Below are 15662 nucleotides of genomic sequence, written 5' to 3'. Positions count from 1 at the left end.
TTGAGATATTGAAAGGTTTCTTACATACTTAAGGGTATCAGGCCCTTATGACATGCCAGTCTGAGATGGCTGCAAGTTCCTATGGAAGATGAAACAGGGCAGAAAGGGGAAATAGGGAATAATGTCAATCCAAACATAAGTTGGACATAAGAAGGACTTCTGGGGGGGGAAACATGAGGTGCAGCTGTGCACTTCAGTTACAAAAGATGCTGATGTCAGGTTCTGAAACAAGTATGACAATATCAGCTGCTAAGTCAGATGAAAGCAAGCAGGCAGATGGCAGTCGTTATTCTAACTAAGGCCTTGTCTCAAGATGGTGCTACTGTGTGCTGGAAGAGGACAAACAGGGATAAAGGGTAAGAAGTGGAAAAGTTGATGTAAAGATGGAAACCATCTTGAGGATTTTTTTAATCAGGGAAGGATGTAATGGGTTAAGAAGCCAGAGAAGGGCAGTTAAATGCACTGAGCTAGGTGGCAGCAACTTCCAAGAAATGAAATGCAAGTTAAAGTAAGGCTGGAGAATACTAGATGCTAGCTATTGGACAAGGATTTGGTAAATATCCCAGATTAAGGATCTATTACAAAATGAAGGTTAAAGAAGCTTTTGTAAACTTTGAGGTTGATTCTGGGCTGTTCTTTAAGTCAGCTACAGAGAAGATGTCTCAGAAGACAGACCAGGATGAAAGGAGTGAACAAACGTAGAGATGGCAGCTACGGCGTATCCAGCATTCTTTGTCAACGTGGATACTTCAGGTAATGGTATTTTCCAAGAATTGGTAATAGCTGTGAAATAAAACTGTTCTCTGCAGCTTACCTTTTTGTAGGTTCTATTTTTCTAAAAGAAATCTGTGTTAGGTGTGGTTCAGTTACATCTTATTGGTGGCTGTTAGATTGCATTTTCCTCAAATATTTAATAGACTGAATTACAATTGTACAGCCAAATAAGGAGGGAGATGAAGTTTTCAGGAAATTAAATATCCTCTTCAATTCGCACCCATTCTTAAAACAATATAGCTGCTAAAGATATGCATGATGCTCTCTCTTGGTTTATTCACTCAGGGCCAGAATTATTTTTTATTGTACTTATGTGATTTGATGCAAAGTGAAAGTTTGATGACGTTGGAGAAAAGGATGATTAGCTTCTAGTAACCTGTAATAAGGAAAGGAGAGTATTTTGAGAACATGCCCTTCCCACACATTGCAGTTTATCTTCCTGTTGTACTAGGTCATAAGCATCTGGACAAAGGGGAAGCCCTGTCAGCATACTTAAAGCACCCAGAAGGAAGCTCTGCGGGCGCGTTCACAAGATTGCAAAGGGTTCATCTTTCTTTCTTTCTTTCTCAGAGCTTCATAGTGTCCTGAATCCAGTCAAGGTAACGGTTCACATTTGTATAAACACCAGGTATGTCTTTGCGGCCACAGCCTATTCCCCAGCTGATGATTCCAATCAGATACATACGATCATCCTTCATACAGACCAGAGGCCCTCCAGAGTCGCCCTACAGAGAAGTAGCAGATTAGTAACAATCTCTGTTTGGTTTTGCATTGCTTTTCCCACCCCCACTGGCTTTAGGGGTGCACTAGTGTTTACAGAAATACCCTATGTAGTATGCTCACAAATCAAGAGCTCTTAGTAACAGTACTTTTACCTAAGTTGCCTTCATGTTCCAGACTTCCTCAATGCTAATCTTATAAGGAGAGACACAGAAAAATGTAACACTAAGGTGTCTAACTTTGTATGGAGCTCATTTATGAAATGCAGGTAAAATGTTGAAAAGAACGAAGGGGGGAAGGCCCTTATTCAAGCTATAAAGATCCAAGGGGTTTTATACTGTTGGGTGTAATAGTGAAGAAAAATTATTAAATAGCTGTTTAAACAGAAAGGCTGTGGATTGAATGCATGCCTTCCTTTTTCTTCATGTCCTAGCTGCTTGTTCTTCACCATCTTTCAGCCCTTTTCACTTCTTTTCAGTAGAGGGGCACCCCCTTCCTTCTACGGAACCTCCTGCTGAGTATTTTGCATGCTCACATAACAGAAAATACTAGGAAATGCTGGGGTGGGTTTTCCTGTTCAGTTTTGTGGTATTTCCTGTATTTGGGATTTTCAGTCTGTGTTGCTCTGGTTTGATTGCTTAAGTGTTCCCTGCCTTCCCCTCCATGAGGGGTGGGGGAAGAGAAATTAAAGAGAAGCCACCAGTTCTGTTCTGTTCATCAAAGGTCTACTAGGACTGCCATGTAGGCAAAAAACTTCTTTAAACAGTTTCCTGAAGCTTTTTGTTTAGTTAGCTCAAAGAAAAGAAAAGAGAAAAGGGTTTACCTTGCAGGCATCATCAAGGTTCCTTGTGTCTCCTGCACATAACATATTGTCTGTAACTGTCCGGTTGTCTAGATACCGTGCTGTGCACCGACTGGCTGGGAACAATCTGACATGGCCTTCCTTCAGGTGCTCTGAATAGAATGGAGAAACTGGAAGAAAAATGACAATATAAATACATATATATATATATGTCTGTGTACGTGCATATATGTTTTTTTAAAGTTGCAGTTCAGTTTCCATAGTTTAGGGGAGAGTGAACAGAAGTAGCTTTGTGGCTAAACTAAAATTCCCTTGCAAAAGGGTCTTTTTATATCTTGGGTGTTCCACTTCAATAATCAGAACAGCTTAAATGTAGTTGAGAAAGAATATTGTTTCTTCAGCAAGCTAGAGAAGTTTTATGCAGGCTCCAAATTAAAGACTGCTGGGTTTCTTGGGTGGATAAGTCATCTTCACATAGTTACATCAATAAAAATGAAGTAACAGGAAATGCCTATGAAAATGCCTTAACTGTATGAAACAGGATCCTAACTTTTTACCATTAGATTTGTACTAACAAAAATTAGATGCTTTGTCATACATAATACTGAGTAACTGCTACACTTGCGTTGGAATGGAAGAGATTTGGGTGGTTGAGTGGGACATGGGTTTTATTATCCTGTATAGTTACAATTGCACAAAACTGAAAGTTGGCAGGATTGTTGTTATTCAGTAGAGTTTTGAATTACATTTGCAGCATCTTTTCCCTCTCAGAATTTATCCTGTTCTCCCTGTAAGCAATGCTGAGGACAAACTTTAAAAGCACTTTAAAAACACTTACTGCCACACTTACATGCTATGTCTTTAGGTCTGTTCCAAAACCCCTATGGGTCAAAACTGTGATTAGGTCTTGTATGATGGATCCTTCACAGTTTTTCTCTTACTAGGTTTACAAGTTAGTGAATTTAAAGAAAATGGAAAAGGAAGAAAGGAAAACAAGAATTGGGTGGGGTCTTTTTGTTTGCTTTAAACTGCCTGTGTACACTTTCACACAGCTTTTATTTCTGTTTGTTACAGCTCACTTTAAAAGCAATTTAACCAGCCTTTTAATGTATATCTGGGATTGTTATTTCTTTAGGGTTTTTTGTTTGGTTGGTTTGGTTTTTTTTGCTACTCTGCATCTCTTAAAATATTGTGTCAATCTGCAACTGTATGGTATATCAAGCCTTGACAGAAATGGATTTCTGTCCAAATTACAGTATCTGCTGTACTGAGTTCAGCAGATGTGGCAGTCCTGATTACAAATCTTATGTCTTTGCTACCTTACTCATTGTGCCTCTTTTTTTTTTTAGTTTGGTACAGTGGAGAGTGTCAAGGAAGACTCTACTAGCCCATAGGGCTGAGAGAACTCAGATGAATAACTTACAGCAAAACTTGGTTTTGAGTAACTCCTACTTCTACATACATTTTGTAGTGCTCATATAAGCCATTATGATACATACACATTCAGTGATGCTAATGGCTTGAATTCTTTGAGGGCAGAGGACTCAAGGTCTGGACATGTAAACATGTATCTTCTACTTACATTCTTCATTTTTGCCATAACCAGAGATCTCACATTCAGTCCAGTCAGGCAGCTGCAGGTCTGGCATGGGGAGGCAGGCAGCACGTACAGTGCCTGTTTCAACAGCACAGTCTTCTGCATCTGACTTCAGCTGCAACAGAGCTGAACAAGGAAAAATATTCCCACTTCATTAACCACAAACTTGAGCCAACCATGACCTTCCAGTCACAAAGTCAGAAAAGTTCTTACCAATATCATTGTTAAAATTTTCTGAGTCAAATCTCTGATGCACAGTGTAGTTCTTTACTTGAAACTTCTGTTCATTTTCCTCGGGAGTTGCTCGGGAAGTCCTACCCAGCACAATCTTCAGCTGATTTGTACTAAAGCTGAAGAACAAGACAGTCTCTATTCCTGTGTTAACTAGAGCAGACCTTTCCCTTGAAGATGTGCTGTTGGAAAGTCTTTTTTTTTTTTTTTTTAATTTTATTTTAGCTCTATTACTATTTTGTTACCCAGGCAGTTTGACTTTAAAGTGACCTATTTGCCTTCTTTTTTATTCTATGTGTTTACAGCCATCAGGGCAAAGCTCCTCTGCCAGCCCCTTGCTGTTCTCAAGTTTCAGATGGTTCTGCATGCGTATTGACAACTTTGTCCTTAAGGTATCTGATACTCTCCTGTGGTACCTTAATGCCATCCTGCTAGTTTGCCCAATTAAATGCCTCTCTGTAATGCTCAGCACAACGAACTATCATCTTTAGTGCAGACTTACTTGGATAAAGAGGGGTTTTTCCAAGTCTTATACCCTTCCAGTAAAGCTATACTAGACACTTCTATTTTCCAGACCTTTTCCCCCCAGTCCTCAACTTACCCTTCCTCAAAACAGTGAGCAGCTGACAAAACCCAGCAGGAACTGATCAGAATTCCTCCACAGAGGAAATGCTCTCCAGGCAGTCGGTGATACTTCACAAAGATGGCAGCTTGCCATGGGTGAGCTGCAATGTCTGTGTAGGAACCACCTTTAATCCTGTACCGACGTACTCTGCGCTGCCGTAATCCACAGGTGGCTGTGGATGACAAACCCAGAAACAGGCTTTTGGTTCAGGCACTCTTGCTTTGAGTTAAGGTTAAGAGCTCTGCTAGTCACCAGTTCATGTTGAGGCAGCTGGCCACGAACTGTATTTGACTCATCCCTGTTTCCTAGGAAACTTGTATTCTGATTTGAAAAATACTGTAAGGAAACCCTGCCTTTCCTGTCCTCTATTTCTACAATCTTCCCTTCTGGCAGAGCAAAAGGCACTTCCGTGAGAGTGGAGCTACAGAATCTCTTTTTGCTCCAAACAGCTTTTTTTGTTTGTTTGTTTAACTCCAGCTCTTTTTTTTACTGAAAGATGGTTGAGTGTAATACAGTTTTTTTTCTCCAGATCTAATTTTAATACAGATGACATGCAGGATTGTAATGCTTCACAGAAAGAGTAGAATCAAGAGTGCTGGTATCCTTACAGCAAGTAGGCACATTGCAGTATTCCCACGTGAGCTGATTTCTTTTCAGGACATGGCACCAGGGCTTGCTGTCATTATCAGGATTCCTGCAGCATAGGAAAGAGAAGAGCTATTTGTATTATCAGATCTGCAGAGAGTTTGCAGAGACCTCAAGGTGTCAGACTGTGACCCGAGTGTATCCTTTTTGATACGGGGGGCTTTAAGGGAGCACTCCCTAAGTGCAAATGAAATTTGCATTTGCGGATTCTGATCTTAGAGATGTATAAGTAGGTCAGGTGGAATAAAATTACTGTTGGAAGTGAGTTTCATTGCCACCAGTAATGTGCTTTATTAATCTGTGTAAAAGATTAGAGCCTTGCCTTAAGAATACTACAAGACAGTTTGGTGGGTTGTTTTTTCAGGTTTTTTTATTCTATAATTAATTACATACCTACAGAAATTGTGACTACCAAGGCCCAGCTGGTAAGCATCTCTTCTCCAAGCAGTATATAGCTTGTTGACAAGGATTCGAGAATTCCATTTCAAACAGGTAGCTCCAGAACTGGTAACATTGTGGCTGCCACGGTAATCTGTGCCTCTTCCAGATCTGCAGTTGATGTTCCTAACTTCAGTAAGAAAGCTGCACATTAACTGATGGATGTGAAACTGTCGGTTGTTCCTAGATGTGATTTCTGCCAAGGCATCTATACATTACCTCTATGTATCTCAGTCTCTCAGTGTCATAAATACTAAAAGCCTAAATATGATATAACATGAGAGTTTCAACTTTTTAGGCTACAGAAATAGCCCAGTTTCACAGAGAATCCTTATATATGCAACAAGTAATGGAAATTCCAACACCCATTTCCTGTCCCCTGCATATACCTTTTGAACAGGAGGGCACACTGCAGTGTTCCCAGGTGTACCTTCCCCCTTTGTAGATATAGCACCAAGGTCTGGAATCCTCATCTGGGTTTCTGAAAGAGTTACAAAATCATGTATCATTATAAAGCTATTGTCAATAGTGTCATTGTAGGCCATCTAATTCGCTTAGTCCTGCTCTGCAGTGAAGATGTGGACTAAACCATCAGAAGTTGCTAGAATTCCTGTTTTAACTATAAAACTGTGGAGTACGTTGAGGTGAAGATGAGATGGCCAGTAGCTTGCAGGAGTGGAGACAGCATGTTTGTGCCGTTTAGGTCATGTACAGGAAGCACTATATTTTTACAGTTTTGATCAGGATTTGAAGCTGTAGAAAGCTGAATTACAAATGAAGTTAAGGGAGGACTGAGAAGGGGCAAGAGAAAGATTGTGGGTTGAGAGATACTTGCATTTTGCAGTCTGCCATAGACATCCAGTCTAGGAAGATCTGAAGTGCAGACATGTCTACAGATGTTGCAATTACTGCTCATGGGCTGCACAGATCTGCACCTGTGCGGAGTGTTCCCTGCTTGGTATCAAACTATAGCAAGCAGCCTTTCTTTTGTTCCAGGCTCTTAGAATGGGCTAATTCCTGTGGCTCTGACCCTGTGTGCCATCAGCCCCTCACCTGCAATAGTTGTGATTGCCCAATCCCAGCTCAGCAGCATCCTCTCTTTGGCCACTGTACATCCAGTCCACCAGGCCATTGCTATTCCAATTTAAACATTCAGTTCCACTCTCTGTCATGCTCCAGGTACCCCTATATGTTACTCCAGTGTCTTTGTAGCATTTAACTTCAGTATCTGAACAAAAGGGAACAAAATCTAAGGACAGCGTCCCAATTCTTTCCCAGACAGTTTTCCCAGTCTCTGTTCTGTTTAAACTTGGCTCTCAGATGTCTTGTCTAGTAAAGTCAGTGAAAATTCCCTGTCAGGCAGTCTGTAAGTGTATATGAAGGTCTTCAGTTACAAAATTTAGAGTTTTATTAAGAGACACCTAGAAAAACCAAGGTGTGCTTAAAAGTTCTTTGTAGTATTAGTTTTAGAATAAAAAAGACAACTTACTAGAGAGCCTAGACTACAGTAGGAACTTCTGGGTGCCTCATCCTTGTGTACTGCATAGCTAACCCCAAAAGCATTGTTCACAGCAGTTGATGTGGTGTACTCACCTATTTCACACTGCTTCCCTGAGAAACCTTGGTGGCACTGGCAGATGAAGAGCTGTGGGGAATAATATGCCTGTGAACACTGGCCCCCATTGTAGCATTTATTTCTAGTGCAGGCTGTGGAATAAGCAAAAGCCAGGAAATACTGTTAGATTTCACAGAAGCAAGAAGCTGGCAATGTATACACATCTTTCATTTTCCTGTCAGTCTCTTTGAGCCTGTTCTGTTTCTCCCTACCCACCTTTTATTGCCATGTGCTCACAGCCTTTTTGTGTAGCACTTCAATTCTTTTATTCTTTCCACATATTCTATTAGACTTTCTCAGCCCCATGCCCACTCCCACTTAGTCCTGACCATGACAGTATACACTGGTATTTTCCTTTCTATCCTCTTCTATTCCCAAACAAATTTTCTGTGCAGTAACTCTGGCCCTGACAGTGGATGATTAGATGGACAATCTCTCACCATTTCCTTTTTCTATGTCATACTTACCTCTGACAGGCACAGTGTGGCAGCGACTTCGACCGCTGTCGCACCTACAGTATTCTATTCTGCTCCCTGAAAGCCTCAGCCAGGTGCCCCTGTGTTGGTAAATTTCTGCAGATGAATTATCTGTGCAAATGGCTGTAATCGGAGAAAGGAAATCCTCTTTTAGAGATTCAGGGAAAAGACCTGGCTGAGCAAAAGGACTCCCTTCTATTTTCAGGAGAAAAGTATCTGTGATGGAAGCATCTGTCTAATGGGTTGCCCTTTTCCCTTCTTAGATCACAACTGTCCCATCTCTCTCGCTGCTGTGCTGCCAAATGTACTATTCCACTATTGACTCGCCTCTCTTTCTTTCAAGAAGAGCAGAGGGAGGGGAAAACTTTGCTGTGGATGGTATTAGTGCTCTGGTATTTTGCCTTCTGAATCTCTCATCCACATAACCGTGACAAAAATCTTTCAGGCTCTGTTTCTTCAGCATAATTTGCTTTCCCCTCCCATGTTCATAATGCTCCAGCTAACATGGTTTTAGTTAGCTTGGCTTACCTCTAGATCTGGCTCCTCGTTTGAAACGCATGTGTAAGCCCTGCAAGCAAAGAAGGTTAATTCTGTGAGTAACTGCTCTCTTAAAAAAGATGAGAGAACAAGTACCTTCAGCCAGTCCTTTTCTTGAGGGCATGTAAATCAGGGAAGCTCTGAGGAGCTGTCTGCCCTCTTGTCAGACAGTACAGTGAAAAGTGCCTCTAGTACCTCAGTACCAGTTACTAAAAATTGTAAATAATTTTGTTCCACAGATTACCAGGTGATTGCTTGTCGTCTGAGTGAGGTGAATTTGGGATGTGCTGCATTCACATCGTGTGTGAAGTCATTATGTGCTCTTGGGGCATTGCAAATGCTAACTAAAGCTTGTCAGCTTTCTGCTATTTGAAGGAGGTTCAAGCAAATAATTTACAAGGTAGGTACAGTCAACAAGCAGTTACTTTTGCTCACTGACATGCAATTCCCCGTAAGACTTTGTAGCTTGATTATCTTTAAGGGTTGTGTCTTCTGCAGCCAATTAAATGAAATATTTTGGATAAATTTTAATGGAGGAAACAAATTTAGAAAGCTTCTTTGATTAGGCCACAAGAGAAAGAAGACAAGAAGGAGGAAGGGTGGGATAGCAATTTTTTTGAGAAAGGGAGTAAACATTTTAGAATTGTGTAGCATTTACTCAAGCTGTGTGCGGTGTGAGGCTTAAAGTGAGGGAACACGGGAACTACTGATGCGCAGTTTTAAGTGAGAGTAGTGATGAAGATGATGACCACAGAAAATGGAAGGCTGGTTACAATGGAATTCTTATTAACAGTGAAGGTGACAGTGAACAAGATACACCAAGAATACCCAGAGAAGACTTGTTTACTTGCAAGTCTCAAAATGAAAACCAGCCAGGATAACACATAACACATCCACAACGATAGACTACTTTGCAACATTTTTTTTTCTCTGATTTCTAGTGTGCTAAGCAGATTCTCCTTCTGCCTGATGCAGACAGCTGGAGTCAATGGTAAGGAAGTGCTGCTGAAAATACAGGAAGATGGCAAGAGAATTATTTGATGCATTAGCCTCTTACCTGGCACTGGGCAGTCATGATTGCTCCCACCAGCACAAGGAGACATGGGAGTTTGCCTTCCATTCTGAGTGTTTTTCACATCGGCTCTAAATATCAAATTATCTATAGAGACAAAAAATAAGATGTTGAACAAAGGAAGCTTACAGTGTGAATGGAGTTAAGGTGTAACTTTAAATGAAAGTTTTAAATTATGAAAATTCTTTTTATACCTTTTCAACCCGTCACTTCTCAGCTGTCTAGTCTAATTTTCCTGATCTTCCTAGGGAAACTGTCAGGCTGGATCCAGATGTGCTTTTACTTGATAAACTTAGAAACTTGATAAGCTAAAGCACACTCATTTACATCTGGAGGAAACTGAGAGAGTGTTTCCTGGGGAATAAGACAGAAGTAAATTCTAAGTACTTTTTCCCAAAATTGCAGGATGCCAACAGTACCAAGTGCACTATTAGGGCTTATCTGATGATGTGTAATGGTGATTTGAATGCATTAATTGAGATTCAGATTACTGACACCTGCTTAAGAGATCTCTTGAGGAGGGTCTGCTGGAGGGTCAGTTTGTGGTAACAGTGGTTTAAGAGGATTTGCATTTTTTGTAGACTGCTGCTTTGGGTGAGAGTGATGGCTTCTCTCTTGTGTAGAGAATGTGTAGGGAAAATTACTTTGCTTGATGATAAGTGAGGACTTATTTTCAATATTTCTACCGATTCTTCCCAACTAAGCCTTTAGTTTTTACTATTATCATATGCTTTTGCTAAAAAGGCAGACTATAGCAATGGCCTGTCAGGCTAGCTTCTTTTCTGATAGTCTCATTTATTTGTTGCAGCATCTTTCTGTATGTCACTTCTGTGCAGTCACAACTATATATTATTCCCTCTAATCTCTTCAGCAGCTTTACACTTCAAAGCCCTCTTCAATCCACCAGGAAGAGTTTCTACTTTCTCCAAATCGATTCACACAATCTGACTCCTCTATCAGTACTCTTGGGAGAGAACCTTCATTGATCCCTAGTGGGAGATTTTGAAGGTGTAATGTAGATGTGGTGGACCCCACCTGCTTTGAACAAGTTCTGTACCAGAAGTCCATTTTTTCTCTTCCTTTTAAAATATAATACCTCCTATACAAACCAAGAGCTGGGAGCAAGATAAAGTAGCAGGCACAAGATACAGGCAAGAACATGCATTTTAATTACTAGTCTCTAGGACTGCCCTGAAGTTCCAAATACTTTAAATAATATTCAGGCACCGTTGCCCACACTATGATCTTTTTATCATCTATGTTATATGCAGAAAGCTAACCCAATTATTTGAGAAAACTATCATTTGCAGAAATCATGAGCTCAGACTCTGTTTATATAAAGCCAAACAAGGGAGCTGGATAACAGCTGGAGAAACTGGAGTACGATAGATGAGTCATAAATTGGGATTCAAGGCTAATATGGAGAAAGACTGTGGTTTTTTAGTAGTTTTGTCACTGGGGTTTGTTTGTTTGCTTTAAAATTTGTTCAAAGCAAAAGGCACAAATAGTCCAGTTTCTGAAGCAGAACCAGGAGTACAGCAGGATAATTTAGGTTATGATTTCTCATAATTCGGCTGCAAAAAGCAGGGACTTAAGTTGTAAGTCAGACTGAAAATATTCAGAAGAACATCTTCCGAGAACCTTAATTACTCACTCCATGCTTTATCTTTGGGTCACATCTTGATGATGAAATCCTTATAATTCGGAGCATTTCTCAGTGACTTGTATTGGTCCATAGATTTCACAGTACACTTTTTATATACTTTCAAGTAATTTTTCACTCTTAGGGAACATTTTGCATTGTATAGTGAGCCTTTTTAAAAGTGGTACATGCGATTTCCAAACAGACATTAACTTAATTGCATCTGAACTAAATCGGCAGCGTTCCCAAAGCCAAAGTGAATGATCTGAACCACTGTCCAGTCACTTGGTTTCTGCTGTAACCCTGTGTTATAGTATCCTTACTCCCTGCAGCTGTGGCTCATTATTACAGCTATGCAGGCTTGTGTTCTGAATGCCACAGTGGCAAGGTCTTAACTTGCTAATTATTGGTATCACTGGTGATCTTTGTTGTTATCTGTGGAGAAGGCTTGAAATTCTTCAAACTGTTAGAAACAAGATTCTGGTAGCTAAGACACTTTCAAAGAAAGTTTTGTTCAGTGAAACTACTTAGATCTGAGTTGAGCTGCCTCATTAGAATTTCTGCCTGGGAAGCTCTGTAAAGAACTGTTGAGACCTTATTTCTGAGGTACCTGCTAAGATGCCCCAAAAACAAGGCAATACCAGTGATTTTTTTTTTCCTGGCCTAACTGATATCTTGGAAGAAGTCCTAGCTACCTGAAAGCAGCAGGAAACTGCAGATAATTTTCAGGGGGCAGCTGAATGTCCTTTTTATTTTTTCTTTGCCTGGAAGACTGATATGAAGAGTCTCTATTTAAAAAGCACCTGCATGGCTTAATCAAGTTTATCGCATATATTCATCTGTACAAGGAGATTCTAGCCTTACACAGCATGTGTTTATACTGAAAAATGCTGTAGATATTCTCTCTAAAGTTGTTTTGCATCAGATGCCACATCCTGACTTACACGGATTTCTGTTGCCCCTCTTCAGGCTATCTTAGCTTATAATGCTGCAGCCTTTCCCCCATCTCTCCCCTGCTCTCTGTGGGCTACCTGTCCCTCCACTGATGGCTGCTGTCCCACTATGCATGGAAAACTGGTAACAGATGTTACCCTATGTTTGTTTTCAGTTTTGCGAAAGGTACAACTTAAGCCAGTCAATTGGAATGTCTTGAATAATAAGCCCTGTCAAATTGAAATTATATGCCTGTTTGAAAAGTATGTTTACAAAGCTCTAAGCAGAAACCTGCAAGCAATGTGCATCTGGCAGGGCTCTCATAAACAGTGTGCGCCTTCTGATCTCAGCCTGTGCTTCCTTTCCAATCAAAAATACTAGACAGTAAGTCAAAGACCTAGATGTGATGTTCTGCCATTTTGATTCTACACTTTCAAGTACATCAGGGCATAACAATGTGTGATTCCCTACATTTGTCTCTTTTTGCTGAAGCATCATCAACAGGAATGCTTAAAATCCCGCATGTTAACCTATTATTACTAACAGCCTTTCTAAGCAGTAATAATGTGTGCATTATCTTGCCAATGTGGAATAAGACCTAAAAAAGAGCTGTAACTTATCAAATGTGAACAAAAAGTCCTTAATCATAGAATCATTTAAGTTGGAAAAGACCTCTAAGATCATTGAGTCCAACTGTAAAACTAACGTTGCCAAATCCACTAAACTATGTCCCTAAGTGCGACATCTATAGATGCAGAAATTAAAAGTAGCTCTCCTTCCTCCCAATGACATAGTGCATCCATTCCAAAATACGTTGTTTCTGAATCTATGGCACTAATAACTTTCTTGATGATAATCAGCTATCTTGCCTTAGTTGAAGCAACAAACTGCCTTCTGGATAAAGAGTTTCTGCATCCCTTTTCTGAACTGAGCAGATGAATAGCAGATTTGAACTATTTCTCCTTAAAAATATAACAAAGAGACCTTTGTTTTGGGGGGAAAGAGCTAAAAACCCAAAAGAAAACAAAAGTAAGATGCTGTAGTCTTTTAAGACATTGGAGGAAATGAATATTTTGAAGTCTTTGTTTCTGGAATCATTCTCAGTATTTCCTGTGGTTTGGCTACATTTAAGGAGAAGCATATTTAGGGAGAACTGAAGATGACCCACCCTCCTCCTCCTCTGTGTCCCTCTATTATCATGCTTTGGAACCTGGGATGAAAGCCATAGTCTGATCTGCTCCTGGGAAGATAAGACAAATTTTCCTTTTGCAGCTAGTTCTCTCTCTTTACCTTACCATCAAGATATTTGTCCACAACTCTTCCTTTAAGTTTTTCTGCAAATGTCCTTTGTGCAGCAGACTCCTCCTTGCTTAACTGGTCAGAGCCCGAGGCTGTCAGCCCTTTCCCTGTAAAGCTTCAGCTTTCCTGAAACTATTGAAAGTAAGCAGCTTTACTGACACTATGAATCTCTTAAAAAAACTGGAAGGCAATAGCTCAGTTAGTTAACTCTCATGGTGCTTCAATGGGATTTATTAAATAATAATATTTAATAATATTTAATGACAATGCCATTCACGTTGAAAACATGAAACGCCATTTTTGAATCAGGTGCAGAGTAGTGCCTACCTTTTTGCTTTTTCTCTTCTGTATTCTTTTGATGATTTTCTTTCCAGACCAGTCTGGGTTTGTGTTTCCAGTGCCTCTGCTCTGATCTCTCCGTCCTACTTGTAGCGCCACTCGAGGGGGTGGAGACTCCCTGGGCCGTGCTGTCCACATCCCACCCCTTCCCGAGCATCCAGGGGATGGTCCAGGCAGGCGGCTGGCTGGGAGGGAGCCTGTGCGGGACGGGAGGAAAGCTGCTTGCTGGCATGCTGCTGGATTTTACAGCCAGTTTGTTTTGTTCTTTCTCTTTTCCAGTCAGAGAGCAGATTCAGTCTTCAAAACAATTTTTTTTTTCCCATTGAACACCTCAATGACAGAATAGTACTTATCCCTTACAATGAACTGTCCCGGCCCTATTATGCTTCTAGATGTGTGAGTTAATGCACAGGTGTATTATTTCTAATATAATTAGAAGTCTGCAGTATGTAGACTTAGTACTAATAACGAGAAACTCCTGTTTCACGCACAAAACTGTAGTGTGCTGTACTCCCAATTAAGATGTTTGGCAGAGAGGTCCTGACCCACATGTGGAGCAAAGCATGCCCTGAACAGGGCCATGGGAGAAGAAACAGTCAAGGGAGCTTGCAAGTTAAATGAACAAAACTTCTAATGAACTTTAGATACAAATAAGGAACAGCATGTTGAGGACCAGAGCTAAATGTTCACTGATACTACTCATCCTAGAAAATTAAGATCTACTCATCAGGATGTGGTCACGAGGTATTCAGTTATCAAAGTGTGGCAGACAAATGCAATGATCAGTTTTAGAGCTGATCTTAGGGCACTGTTACGAGAACAGTCAGTGATGCAATTGTTACATTGATGAATGTGTCCCACTTACTTGGAACTGATTCACTAGCAATCAGGCTCCTGACAGAATTTAGTGTAAGACATAAGAATTAGTATGTGAGGGACTTCCATTTTCAGGAAGGAGCTGCACAGAGTCTTCATTTGGAAAGCATGGCACTGGTTATTTTGCATAATGGTAAAGATGCAACACTGCCTACTCTGTACGTTTAGCTCTTCTCTGCATGAAGATCTATGTCAAGATTATCAAATGTATTTCCCCAAGAGTCACGGTGCTGGTGATAACATTACTACCATCTGATTTAAAAGTAGCTGCATTTGACCATTTCCAGAAAGGACTTCCAGTTGTTGAGATTGAACACTGCTAAGCAAACAGGGACTAATTTATTTTATTGTTAAAGATAACAGTCATTTGACTTCTAGATTAAAGATGCTAACAAACTAATGTCCTTGAGGAATGATTTCAAAAATTGTTTCCTGGCTTTTCACAGCTTAAGGACAACTATAATTGTTAACAGAGTGTGGTGCCATTTTTAGGGCTTAACATATTTTAGGAAAGCCAGCAATAAAAGTGTCTGCTCTCTCAAGCACCATCTACTGGCTTTTCTCTAAGCCGATCCTCGGGATAATTTGAGCAGGAGTGTTTAGTGTCAGTGGCGAAGTGTGACGTGACATCCCACAGCAGGCCCATGTCCCAGACGGGACCCCCTGTGCCCGGGGCTTTGGCAGGCCCAGTGCAGGCGACTGCACTTGTGGTGGGTCTTGGAGTGCATTTTCCATCCCCGTACTGTTGTGCGCCTTTGCAGTGGCATTAAAGCACCTCACGCCAAGCAGCCCAGGAGGAAGAAGTATCTAAACGCGATTAATTGCCCAGAATAGCGCTTTGGTTCGGGCGGTGCGGTAGGAAACGCAAATGGTGCATCCCGGATTGGCAAGTTTTGGAGATGCTGTGGTAAGGAGACGGCAGCTCTACGGTTTTACTTAAGCCGACCACGAGCTGTGCTCTCCTGTCATCCCGAGCCCCTGATTTCACCCGGTATCGCGGCTCCCCCGCTCCTGCCGGGGGCGGCCCCGCCGGGCCCAGCG

General features: G+C 40.9%; 1 protein-coding gene across 2 annotated transcripts; it reads right to left on the bottom strand.

The window, feature by feature from the left end:
• Positions 1-418: 418 nt before the first annotated feature.
• Positions 419-13951, bottom strand: PLAT (plasminogen activator, tissue type). Of its 2 annotated transcripts, XM_083880603.1 has the most exons (14): positions 13734-13951; positions 9518-9619; positions 8452-8491; positions 7915-8046; positions 7426-7539; positions 6886-7060; positions 6222-6313; positions 5788-5962; positions 5358-5443; positions 4726-4921; positions 4107-4243; positions 3879-4019; positions 2318-2466; positions 419-1499 (listed from the first exon to the last, which is right to left on the bottom strand). In XM_083880603.1, the coding sequence occupies exons 2-14, from the start codon at positions 9578-9580 to the stop codon at positions 1341-1343; spliced, it is 1659 nt and encodes a 552-aa protein (XP_083736729.1). In that variant the 5' UTR covers positions 9581-9619; positions 13734-13951; the 3' UTR covers positions 419-1340. The 2 variants fall into 2 exon arrangements, with proteins under 2 accessions (XP_083736729.1, XP_083736730.1); XM_083880604.1 differs by lacking the exon at positions 7915-8046.
• Positions 13952-15662: the final 1711 nt, after the last annotated feature.

The sequence above is a fragment of the Zosterops lateralis genome (assembly GCF_965231275.1).
Source record: "Zosterops lateralis genome assembly, chromosome: 30".
NCBI classification, from domain to species: Eukaryota; Metazoa; Chordata; class Aves; order Passeriformes; family Zosteropidae; genus Zosterops; species Zosterops lateralis.
The sequence above is the reverse complement of the archived record's forward strand: the minus strand, read 5'-3'. Positions and strand labels throughout refer to the sequence as shown.

Coding starts and splice junctions, on each gene's coding strand:
- PLAT (XM_083880603.1), bottom strand. CDS start 9,580: ATGGAAGGCAAACTCCCATGTCTCCTTGTGCTGGTGGGAGCAATCATG. Junction 2,467..3,878: donor TTATGGCAAAAATGAAGAAT/GTAAGTAGAAGA, acceptor TTTTTCTTCCAG/TTTCTCCATTCTATTCAGAG. Junction 1,500..2,317: donor ACCTTGATGATGCCTGCAAG/GTAAACCCTTTT, acceptor ACTTCTCTGTAG/GGCGACTCTGGAGGGCCTCT.